Source organism: Acipenser ruthenus, chromosome 18 (genome assembly GCF_902713425.1).
Source record: "Acipenser ruthenus chromosome 18, fAciRut3.2 maternal haplotype, whole genome shotgun sequence".
Classification (NCBI taxonomy): domain Eukaryota; kingdom Metazoa; phylum Chordata; class Actinopteri; order Acipenseriformes; family Acipenseridae; genus Acipenser; species Acipenser ruthenus.
The window spans coordinates 24,882,103-24,895,550 of NC_081206.1; the positions used below are offsets into that span (position 1 = coordinate 24,882,103).

At 35.2% G+C, this 13,448-nt stretch overlaps 1 protein-coding gene across 5 annotated transcripts in view; it reads right to left on the reverse strand.

Moving 5' to 3' along the window:
- The window catches only part of LOC117422431 (mirror-image polydactyly gene 1 protein), a 64,662-nt gene that overhangs the window by 41,004 nt on the left and 10,210 nt on the right, over window positions 1-13,448 (reverse strand). For 3 of the 5 annotated variants that reach the window (XM_058991651.1, XM_058991655.1, XM_058991650.1), the window contains 3 exons: window positions 7,659-7,758; window positions 6,583-6,662; window positions 453-807 (listed from right to left, as the gene is read on the reverse strand). In XM_058991651.1, the coding sequence (XP_058847634.1) occupies window positions 453-807; window positions 6,583-6,662; window positions 7,659-7,758 (535 nt within the window). Of the gene's footprint in view, window positions 1-452; window positions 808-6,582; window positions 6,663-7,658; window positions 7,759-12,372; window positions 12,520-13,448 lie in introns of all 5 variants that reach the window. The other 2 variants (XM_058991653.1, XM_058991652.1) reach the window with 2 other exon arrangements.

Genomic DNA, 13,448 nt, shown 5'->3' on the forward strand with positions numbered 1-13,448 from the left:
TTCTACTGAAAACCAGGTGAAAAGATTTTGCTAGTTTGGGTGATTTGCATAAGGGTAATCTGTGTTCCAATAGGGGGTAAAGGGGCACAGTGAAATTCCAAAAGATCAGGACTTTTTACATATTGTGAGAAAAACAAATATTGTGTAGTTTTTTGCATATTACAGTGTGAGAGACTGATGCCCTTCTACTGATCTCCAATACAAACAGACATAATAAATCATACTAAACAAAAGCAAAGCAATTGAGGAAGTTAGCCCCTGATTGGTAAAACTGATTTGATATCACAACAAAGCATGGTGGAGCTGTAGATTATTAAAATACGTCTTTTTACTCTGCCGCTGTTAGATCATTAAATATTGCCTTGTGATTCTGAAACCTCAATTGTGCACGTTATGAAATGGTTCATTTGACATGTTTAAATGTATAATCTAGCTGAGTAAAGTGCACTTACCCAACAGCAGCAGCAGTTTTCTTCTGGGTTTGAGGGCCAGTATGAAGTATTCTGAGCTCTTGAGAAGAGACAGTCCTGCATGTTCTAGCAATGCTACTGGCAGTTTTGCTCTTGATTTCAAGTGTTTCACTGGAGTGAGAAGTCTGAGGTTCTGAACCCTCTTTACAGGCCTGTTTCTGAATTATGTAGCTGTGATCCGCACCCCCACATGTGTCAGTAACAGTCCCACAGTGGGGTTTTTCTACTGTCTCTATTCTTCCGTCCTGAGACGTTGTGTCTTTGCCCGCTGTACTTTCCAAGTCTTCCAACCCAACTCTATCTTCTTTTTCAACAAAGTTTTGTAAATGCTTCCTCTCTGCAAGAATAGAAAGTCTGAAATTAAATGTATTAACAGATAAGCAAAGCTTTAAAATCACATTCATTTCCTCTTTGATTTTATCCTGGACTGGAGTGCACTAGAGCACTTTGAGCAACAGTACAAATCACAGGAAGTGATTAGGAACCAGGAAGCTGCACCACCTCTTCATCTATAATATCCCAAATAAAAAGCATAATAAACAAGAAAGGAAGCAAAACTATTATCAACAAAAGAAAAGGAGTGCAGTACTGTTAGTAGAAATAAGAGTAAAGAAAATGGGTTGGTGAGCACTTCTTTTAGATCAAAAAAAGGCAAGTGACTAATGAGGCAAAAGGAAAGTACCTGTGGGTACACAAGGGACCACCACATTTTTTTATCATCAGTAATTCCTATTGTCAGTCTAAGCCAAATGCATACAGTAACACTGAAATCAAATTTCAATTACAGAACAATATTTTAAAGTACAGTAGTCTCCGGCTAAGAGAACACCCCTCAGGAACAAGAGAAGTGTTCTTCCAGCCAAAGTGTTCTCTAAGACGGAGTTAGCCACCAGACACAATATGAATCCATAAATAAATATGTATTACTTGCCATGACGCACGTGCATCAACATATGAAATGAACTGAATAAGAAAAGCAATAGTAAATGATAAAAGTAACAGACAAACTAACGTTAATAAACTGTCAAACTAAATTAACACAGCCCCTCTACACACGTTAAACAATGCAGCAGCAATATACAAGACATGCACATTATTTAACAGAATGGTGAAGCAACCCACCAGAACGGGAAACACCAAATTGCTCAGCGACTTGTGTCTGATTCAAGGTTTTTTCAAGAGCTCGAACAATTTCCAACTTTTTGTAGCAAGAGAAACAGCGGTGCATTTCTCTGTTTGTTTCCATGACATTTTGTAGCAATGAGGTGCACTCGTGGAAATCAGAATACAAAACGAGTCAATGATAGGACAGCAGTTTTAATAAACCAATCAGTATGCCTCAAGACACTCTCGCAATGACAAGTCGCTTTTGAAAAGACTGACTAAACCATTTTAATTTAAGTTGGACGATGACGTGTTATCAGGTTACAAAACAGTACTGTATCCATTGTGAACAATTTTTCTTCCCTGGGAGGGCTCCAAAATAATTCGCACTGACAGGAAATTTGTGTTAGGTGAATTAGTATCACAAGAAGTAATATACAATAAGCGACTGTTAAATTTGACTGGGACAATGTAGAACATTCGTAGAATGAGGACATTCGTCTAATCTGAGTTCATTTTAAACGAGAATTAACTGTATTTAGTTTGCAATCCTTTCCATATATAATTAATTAAAATATAATTAATTAAAAGACAGCAGCATTATTGCATTACGAATTGTAAAATTAAAACAGCTGTAGGTTACTGGAGTGGTTTAAAGCACAAAGAGCCCTTTATTCAACATCCAAAAAATGCATTAGTCACAGAATGGATAATGCCACTGCCACATATTCAGAAAGGGCCTTTGCCTTGCACAACAACCTTTGGCACTCCACTTCTGCTATTTTAAGTTCTGCCATCGGGACCGATTGAATGTGACAAGATCTCAACAGAGCTGCAGTGTGACGGTTCATAATACACTGTGTTGATCACAGTGGAGAATAAACTGGGAGAGGATAAGTGGACCACTAGACAGGGATACGAGTCCTACAATCAATACAGTGCAATGTGTACTTCTATCAATAAAATAATACATTTAAAAAGAGTTCATGCCACAAAGAACACCCATGAAACAATCATGGACTGAATGTGTACGTCTTCAATTTATCTATTGGACATTCAAACCTACAATTATTCATTAAACAAAGCTGTTTGTTTCAAAAGGGATTTAGTACAAATGTACACAAATCTTTATCACTTTCAGCAACTCAAGAAAAGTCAAAACTAAGTTGTAAAAAAAAATAGTGCTGGGACAAATCTCAGAATATTTGAAGTATTTTTTCACAGCTCTGTGTGAGATTTTATATAAAATAAATAAATTAATAAATAAATTAACACAGGATCAACACAGCAGCTCAAACCTCTATTTAAAAGTTTTAGACAGCAAAAAGTAAACAAACCATATTATGCACATGCACGCATAGTGATCTCTATGGAAAGCCACCTTGGTCAAAAAAGCGTTGTGCTACTTTAGAGCGAATCAGAATCTCATGGGACAGAAAAAAGGCAAGCAAGTCATTCTGAAATGCTTTCTTAAACAGTGCCCAACTTGCTGTAAATGTTGTGTAGTTTCTTTTATATAGATTGTATATATTATATCTTTTTTTGTTGCGACTTTCTGTTATGTGGAATGTAATAAACGAGAACCAAAATGGTGAGTTTTTTCCCCTTCGTTTTATAACTATAGGGATGCACCCTATCGCTTGGACGTCGCCGGTTTGAGTCCAGGCTATTCCACTGCCAACCGTGGATGGGAGTTCCCAGGGGGCGACGCACAATTGGGATGGGGGGTTTAGGTCGGCCCAGGTGTCCTCGGCTCACCGCACACCAGCGACCCCTGTAGTCTGGCCGGGCACCTGTGGGCTTGCCTGTAAGCTGGCCAGAGCTGCGTTGTCCTCTGATGCTGTAGCTCTGAGGTGGCTGCATGGTGGGCCTGCAGTGTGAAAACGAAGCGGTCGGCTGTCGGCACACGCGTGTGTTCGTCTTCGCCGCTCCCGAGTCAGCGCGGGGGTGGTAGCGGTGAGCGGAGCCTAAAAATAATTGGCCATTCCAAATTGGGAGAAAAATGATAAAACCAATTGGTGACTACTAAATTAAAAATAATAATAAATAAAAAAAGAAGAAAAAATAAATGTGTGCTATGTTGTGATCACAAGATAAATTCTCAGAAACTTGCCATTTCCAACCGTTATGTCGAGATCACGAGATAAATCACCTCAGGATTTCTACATTTCAAACCATTATCAAGATCATGAGTTAATGCATCTTGTGATGATCTCACATTTTGATTTTGATTTCCCCCCCCCCCCCATGTCCTCAATAAGCCACCGTACAAAACACAGTCATGCCTGCATTAAATATAGTAATTCAATTGAGCAAAGAGAAAAAATAAATAAACATCTGCCTTCTGTAAATATTTCTGTTGAGAAACATGTCTGAGAGAACTGGTGCGATGCAGACAGAAGTGTCTTATTCTTTGGCATACTTTCTGAGGCACTTCTGAGCTGCTAATTTGCAGTGGACACATTTTTGGCTCCTTGAGTTACTACTGGTCTCTCTGAAACAAGGCCAGCAAACATTCTCCTTCCTTTGAAAAAATGCAGTTGATATAGTTGATTATACTGAATTCATGCAAAAAAAAAGTATCAATTGTTTTAGGAATGCTGCTCTTTCAGGTAGGATTTATATATAATACATTATATTCACTTAAGTACTGGAGCTGCATTAGAATGAAGCATCCTTTAAGCACTGTTCACTATGAAGCATTTTACATTAATAAATGCAATTTAACACTGGAGCTAGGCATCGCCACTACATCCAAATTCTCCAGCTTAGCACTGACAATTATTTTGCAAAAGGTCAGGTTCTGAACTGAAGATCATGGAGGTCTGCTACATAGCTTTGTTGCCAGGGATCTCCCGTCTGGATTGTTGCAGCCATTTATTAGTATTCTCCGTAAGGCTCACCAGAGCAAACAAGAAATTCAACCATGAATAACAAAATGAAATGCAGCTATATAACCTCTTTGTCGTTCGGCAAATATGGGACTTTTTAGCTACATTGTTCCTAAACCTGGGTTACTATTTTAAAAGAAAATTCTCCTCACAATGCCAGCTGAGTATGTGTATGTTTAATGCGGCTCTCCCTTAACAGCTGCAGGGCTGCCGTTTACTCTGACAGTAGATGGTCTGTTTCCTATGGGAATGGCAAGTTGATCTCTAGATTCCCCTCCAAATGAATGTTATATTAGAGATCCCAAATGAAAGACACCTTTAGCAGATCAAAAAAAGTCAAGCTGGTTATAAACAGTGCAATTCTAACTTCTCCTTGTGTTGTGAAAAGCCGATCTCTTCATGTATTTCATCCACACTTCTCTTGATAGCTGAAACTACAGAAGGCTTTCATCAAATGTCACACATTCATAATACCGCAGGCATCATTAAAAACTGTTTGGCTAGCGAGCTTGAAGTGTTTAAGCAACTGCCCAAATGTATATTTGTGCAAAGGAGAAGAATACATTTACATATCAGTAGCGGCTCATGAGGGATGGGTAAATATTCTGTTTATCTCATTATCATTCTGTCCAGTTTATCTAAATACAGGGTTTGCCATATCATTACTGCTTATGTAAAGTTATTAGATGACTGACTACCACCATGACCAGAGGTGGTTTACACATTTATACCAACAAGAAATCAGGTAAACACTAAGGCAAAATGCTTTACCAGTTTTGTTGCCAATCAAAATACTTCCTCTTTTCAAAATTATAGCAAACAAAAACGACATATCCAATACTGTTTAGGGGAAAAAATGGACTTGCTACTGTATGTACTCATTTTGAAGCATATTTAGATTAACAAGAGATTATTAACACTAAGGGAGCTCTGTATATCTAGTGTATCACATTTGCCCCTAACCAAACTTTAATAGTAAAATATAATTCTTTTTAACCCCTTTATCTGAGATTAGTTACCTCTGTAATATTTAAAAGCAAGTACTGTATCTGTATCATTTTCTAGAACATACACATATTCAGATTTGTATTATTTATTTAATTAGTGGGTTTTTTTGTTGTTGTTTGGTAGGTCACGGGACTTTAATTTCAATTAACTTTTTTTCTAAATTGAATTACATTATTAATCCATTATTTAAATTTTTAACACAGATTAACTAACTGCTGGCTATCTGTAGGTCCATGCAAAGCAGGCTCTATAGTCTAAAACTGTAGACATGCTATGGTCGAATGAACAGCTTCATGGAATGATAACAGTATAAGTTTTTATTCAAGAAGAAAATACAAAATGGAATTTAATTATCAATATCAATTAAGCTTAAATCCATGTAGTAAATGAATTATTAACCAGTAAAAAAATTCAACCAGGAAAATAAAATAAAATAAAAATAAAAAAGTAAAAGCAATTGTGCCTGTAGAATAAGCATGTTCTGCATCAAGTGAAAAAATAATACAGTACTACAATGACTGATGGGTTACCATGCTAATATGATAAGTGAGATATTTTTGCAAGTTATTATTTTAGGGTACATCAGATATGCTTAACTTTTCTTTAAATGCCAGCTGGAAGAGAAACAGCAGTGCTACCAGTTGCTACTATAATAATTGATTTTAGTTTAAAAACAGGATTTTTGTTTTGTAGCCATGACCCTGTAAAAGTATACATCAATGGTAGCGGTATACTGGACTATATATATATATATAGCTTTTGGAAAAAATGTAAAATAGAGGTTCCTTTGTCACTGCAGCCCACAGTGGGTAGGAGTTGTATTGCTCAACAGCTATATTATGTTTTATACTACTTTAAAAGCATATTTTTAAAAGGTCTTCAATTAATATAAAACTGCCAGGATTGCACTAAAAGGGCATTAATAGACAACATGCTGACACCAAGAACGTGGACATGTTCTTGGGATACATTCCAGAATTGTAGTCCTGTGTCAAGCAACAGCGTGTCAAAAGTCCAGTTGGAAAGCATCAGCGAGCACATCAGTTTCCAGTCTGTGCCTTGCACCGAAGACAAACCCTGAAGTATTTACGCTCTTTAAAAGCGCTTACCTTTGAACAAATTCTCCATTTCTGCTCCGGATTTTGTTTGCTCTGGCAGTGGTTTAGAGATCGCCTCCAACTTTTGGAAACTTAAATAAAACAAAATCAATACAGTGAAAATACTCAAATAATAGGAATGAGATTTATATCCAGGGGAATTCATGATAGTACATTTATTTTTAACCACATATCTGATTACTCTATAAACATTCTGAAGTGGACTTTTGCAGAAATATGTTGTTGCAATTAAAAATGAAGTCCTAAATGTCACATTGTCTGTTCAACAGAACCCTCCCCCTGGTGAAGCTACAACGCTAATACTCAGTTTATCGCTGCAGATTGTCAGATTGTTCTTCTCAACATTAGGAAGTCATCAAAATGTATAATGTATCAATATATACATTAAAATGACAGTGGCATACTCACTGCTAATATTATAATAGGAGATTTAGAAACAGAAATTGTACATAGTTTTTTTTATTTTTTTTTTGCTTCCTGAAAAATAATGATTACTACGAAGTGTATTCAGTGCCTCACTGAGGTATTCATGGGTAAACTGAGTCAGTAAACAAGTGTTTAATGCAATTATATGAACACTGGTCACAGGACCATAATAGGATAAAGAATGCACCAACAGTGAGACTGGATTGCTTATTTTACACAGTAGGTTTTAATATCATATATATATATATATATATATATATATATATATATATTACATTTTGCAATATTTCCTATTTCAATCTCTTATCACTCCTTTTTAGTCAAATTCCCATAAATGCATTTTTTTTAACAAGTAGATTTTAATTAGTTTGAAATGCAGTAAATCTCAACCGAAAACCTAACCTGTTTGAATGTTCATTTTGAAAAACTTTAATAATTTGTTTAATAATGATATATATATATATATATATATATATATATATATATATATATATATATATATATATATATATTATTTTTTTATTTTTTTTTTGACCCCTACACAAATCAACTCTATTGATACTGTTACATATAGGCAAACACTTCTTTATAAATGGCAGAAGATTAAATAAAAAGAAAAGAAAACTGAAGTCATTCTTTACCTGGTCTCAAGCTTACTGGATTGTTTTTTTATGTCTTCACAATGGTGCTTTTTTGTGGCAGGCAGTCTTTCCTTCAGTTCCTCATTTACTTTGGGATTAGCTGAAAATATTGGGGTTATTATTAATTTCAAAGAAAATGCATTTCTTTCAAGGGGAATACTGTATATTACTTTAAAACAAGGTTCATATTAAATAGTCTTTCAATATGTTCATATGAGAAAAGAAGGGAAAGCGATCTTTAATAACCTCAGGAGTATTTGAAAACAAGGCAGACAGCCTTAATGTGCCTAGTGAAATTGTGATTGAACTCATCATTTTATCCCTTCATAATGTACAGTCATTTTACCTCACCGTTTACCGAGCTAATGAATGCCAGCAATTAACAAAACATAATCCCATTGCACAATCATTTTAATGCTTTTAGCACTCAGAAAAGTAAACATCAAATTAATACTGCTCAAGCCATATCAGATCCTTGTAGCATCAAGCAATTAAAGTTCAGCTCCTCAGGTGTAATTAAATGATTGGAATGATTTAGTTCCATAAATGCAAGTTAATTCGTAAGCAAGCAACAAATAGACTGGGAGCAATTACAAGAAACATTGACATTCAAATCATTGCCTGTTGCTTACGCTGGCTGATGTGGAAGAAGGCTGCCCTCTGGTGGGAATGTTTATAGCAAACCACGAACATATTGCTGCATTAATAATATGATAAAAAGCCAATAAGAAAAAAAAGAGGCAAATGTATTTTCTACCCTTCCTGTAAATTAAAATACAAATATGAATAATACACATGAGAAGTATTTCATTAAAGTTGCAAATGTACCAAATAACATGCATTTTTGAAAATGTATGTTTACGCTTAAAGAAATGTCTTGGTGTACTGAAAACCACATATATTCATGTATCCGCACCGATCACAGGTGTGCTCAGCTAATTAGGAAATAAATTAAATCTTCATTTCTTGAAGACAAATATAAGTCATCATGTAATGGACCTTGCTTAGAATAAATTTTCAGCCTGATTAGAAACTTCAGCATCCATCTATCATAAACAAAGGAAAATAACTATGTTATTTTTATTAGTTTACAAGAAGCAATGGAATAATTCTAGTATTATAAAAGAAATGTTATTTGGAAGATCAAAAGTAGAAATCCTTAATTTAGTCTCTATTTTAACATTTAAATATTTTGCTTCTGTAGTGATAATAAAATACAGACAAACAGGCACAATACTTTCTAGCTCTTCTTGTTAAAAGGTTCATATTTAAATAAGGTAAGCACATGACACACATATACACTGTACATTTCACTGGAAAAGAAAATGTACATTACACATGTTGATTAAATTTGATGAGTTGCAATGCACTTTTCAAACTCGAGCCTGTACTTAGTGAAAGCTGGCCTGGTTAACATGTTCCCCCTTTGCACGCTCATGTTTGAAAATTCACCTTGCAATAGGAGAGCAGTAAGCTCATGTAAGTATTGGGGTGTCCCTTTCGGGGGGGATTCACGCTTCTATTAAGCAGTATCTTTTGAAGAGTCCTGTAAATTCTGCAGGGGCTAAAGCTGGTAAAACAGTACAAACACAAAACCCAATTTTAAAATATCCCAGCAATAAACTGCTCTACAGACAACAGTATATATACACAGTGCTAAATCAAGCCAAGAACGGCAAGTCTGCCAGGAAACATGCTTTTTTTAAAAAAGTACAATGGAGAAAAGAGTGATTAAACAATCTATTTACTTTTATCATTGTTGTTATTTTGTCATTTTTTCTCTCTCTAGAAGAGAAACAGCCAGTTCTAATCTGTGTTTTTTTTTCATATATTGGATTCTTTTGTGTTGTGTAAAAACAATTCAAACCTGTATTTTATTCAGTGAGTTTAAATGCAAACAAAAAAATGTTTGTTGTCACGGTGTGCTAAATGATTCTGGGGGTCAGCTCTGTGTTGTAACAGGGCTCTTCTGCGATGCGAGATGTAATAAAGGGATATAGCCTGCTTCAATGTTTAAAATGCTAATATTAGTTTGAAGTCAGTTCAGCTTGCTGTGAGGGTGCTGAACTTCTTTGTTTCTGATAAAATAAAACTGCATTTACTTGGTGAAGTTACAAGCAGCTATGAGATACCGAGTCTCTAGTTTTTGTATTGGAGAAGGACTATTGAAGCAGACCACTGCGGGGCTGATTAACCCCTACCCCCCAATAAATCAACCATGAACTGGACAAGACTGGGCAAAGACTGAAATCCAAACAATAACAATTGAAATCTTAAAGCATGTCATACATTAGAACTTGAACATTTTATACATTTCACTCTATACCCAGAACATAGAAAGTGTGTAATAAATAAGTGTATGCATATATACACATGCCAAGTAGTAATAAATACAAATTTACATAAGTTAAAGATAAAAGTAGCTATATCGGTGTAGTCACTGCTCTAAAGCTGACTCGTTAAAACCATTCTAACTTTCCTCACTTTTCTTTGTCCTTTACTGTCATTCTTCAGTTTTCGTATTCTAGTCTTGTAGACTTGAAACTAATTGCCTCTGTAAGCTACTTATTATTCATGTACAATTATTGCACTGTAATGTGCTTAAATCCTTTTAAATGACCATTCATGCATCACACTTCTTTACGATGCCTTTGAAGTCTGTCAAAGATAGACATTTTTTTAAAGAAAGTTCTAATTCCAATTTTGGTCAACCAATACTGGATTTTCATTCCCCCCAATATAAACTAAATTCCATTAATTTTTTAAGCTGCATTTAATAAATTCGCTCAGTGAAAGTTTCCAGATTCCACAGCCTGTCATTTGTATTCCAGCTGACTTTATGAATATTAATAACAGTGTTATCCTGATTAAATGGGCTTCACACAAAATCCCTGTGAATCCTGAAGCTCAGACTTCTCATTTTCCTTTTTTCTTTATGAATTTTTATTCAGACATTAATCTGGTGAAAAAAAGTTTAATTGTACCCTTTGCTTATACTTCACAGGAAAATGCATATTTTATAATAATAATTCTATATATTTTCTAATGTATGTAAATAGAGGTCAGTCAGAATCTAGAACTGTATTATTCTAAGACACTTATGGAACTCTCTTTAATGCATCATTTTAACAAGTTGTACTGTGATAGCTGCTCCAATTGGTCTTATTAAGATTATTTTTAAAATAAGACAGAACAGGGGTACAATCATTTTATAAACAATTACTGTCAATATCCTGCAGAATAATTGTGTTACTGATTTACAGAAATGAGTTACCTACTATAGACATGAGTGGTGATCAATAAACTGGGCCATTATTTATAACATTTGTGGGTAACGATTAGAAAATGAAAATAAACAAATTAGGTGGATATCCATAGCTTACATATATCATATGGACATGTTCAAAATCTAAGTGCTACAGACAGATGTATAGACAGGCATTGCTGTTATCTTGAGTTTATGCTACTCTCAACTACCTTGAAAAAGTCATCACCATAAGATCCTCCAGCTAAATGTACACAAAAGCAGCTACTGGATATCACCATCACAAAAAATAGTGTGAATAATAATACAGCCCTACATAACCATGGTCATAACAAACAAACATATAACTGGGCATTCAAGTCTATTTAGTTCATTTCTGTCCATAAAAGGAGGACCAGAGAGGGTTCCCCTTTTAATGACATATAAAATGGCAGTATTTAGATACACTACTGCATGTAATGTTTTCAGATCAGGGTGCAAATAAATGAATGTGATTCTGCAAACACACAAAGGTAAGTCTGTTCGTGATGTGATAGCACAAAGTCAGCAGTCAGTCCACACCGACAGATTAGGCAGCTAGACAGAGATTTCACAGCAAGCCTGTTGTGTTAACATTGAGTTAATACATGTGAAAGAGCCAAGTCAGGTCAACTGATGAGCACCCACAACAGTATCAATGCAGTGTATGGAATAGTTCTATTCTTGTTTTCTTGGTTTCCACGAAACATGGTTTAAAGCATGTTAAAATCAGTCTACATAAGATTTTGAAGAAATATTCTGCAACAGTCTATGCCTTTGAAAGATCACACAGGGATTGGATTCACACAGTTTACTGTTTAACAAACAGGCATGTATTGTTCAGGGAGTTCAGCTCAAACATGCAAAGATATATACACTGCAATAACAGTAAATGTGTGGCTCTACAACAAATGGTTGTGAATGTCACTATAGAAGTCAAATGTTGTTGTGTGGGTGTCTTAACTGTGAAATTTGCAGATTTATTTATTTTATTACAGGTTAGCCTGACTAGAAAACAACCATTAAGAAAGTATTTCCTTTCAGCATTTTGATTATAGGGTTAACCCCAGAAAGTATATTTTGATACATTTTATAAATTCGAATACACACCATTGATCAGATTTGTTTTAAATCTAAATAATCTTGACTGTTACTATGTGTTAATATAGCAATTTAGAAACTAGGGGAACTGCCAGAATCATCACCAGGTTCCCAATAAATCATCACTAGGTTCCCAATAAATAATGAAACTCCTGTATCTGATCAGATTTTTGTAAATTACAAGGATCTAGGGATGCCAAACAGGTGATAATAAACACATGTGTTCCCAGCTGGGAGAGTCTAGCTCTGGCAAATCATAGTTCATTTAGGAACAACAGTTCTACACAAAAATTATGTGAAAAAAGTAGCAGATGTTGCCATGATACAAACCCTAGAGGTAGGTTCAACCTGACTGTCATCCACCTGAGACCAGTAGAGATCGTTGTGGAGTGTTAAATCAAACCAGCCCCCAGTCAATATAGGTTCCAAGCCAAAAGGAAGGACACTGCTAATATGAAACCACAAACCAGGACGTGCCTAAATTTAAATAAGAAGAAAAACAAACAGATTTTGTGATAACCGTTTCCCCAGAGAGAGAGAAGAAATTGAAAACAGTTTTTGATTTAATTTATGGTTTTGGCAATTCCTGGAATTAAACATGTACATTAAAATGCAGTCTTGCTGGACACAAAGTTAAGTATGTGGTCTGCACACATTTTCTTTCCCTCTGAAAAAGTGTGTTGTGTTGAGTGAATCTCACCTCATTTTATTACGAGCTGAAACTAAAATGTCCTGCCATGAATTAGAATCCTTTTCATTGTCACAGCAGACTCTTAAAAAGGTTACATTTAATTAAATAACTCCACAAATCTTAGCTGATGTGCACTTCCCAGATGGGTTATTCTGTGAGAAAACAATGTTAAAAAAAGTGCATGCCTTACTTTCAGGTAGCCTTACATCCTAAGTCATATAAAAAGGATACTTGATTCTTCTGGAATTGCATGTAACATGTATTAAATATGTGCCTAAAACATCCTTACTTTTTATAACAAACAGCAGATGCATCCACTACTTTTTAAAGGACAAACGATTTAATTTTTTCATAACAAATTCTATCCTTTGACCCAATTGGATCAGTGAATTAAAATATAGACAGGTCTGGTGGGACTATCCCTGATCTATTATAAAGACAATATAGATGTTGAGACGCACTGATCCACAGGTATTAGTTGAAGGTACATGGAAATGACCTGTGAATCACCGGATGAGTGCTTAATTTTCTGCAGATCCAGCTAATTTCAGTGTTCTATCTGTGAAATCCTGCTGCCTTTACCAATGTTAGGAAATCATCCCATTTGAACAGAGCAGCTGCTTGCCTTTAATAACTTAGAATGCCTGCTACCTCCTGCAGACAAACCAGAATCAAGCCTTGAATACTTTATATATAAGGCATGCTGAAAGCATGC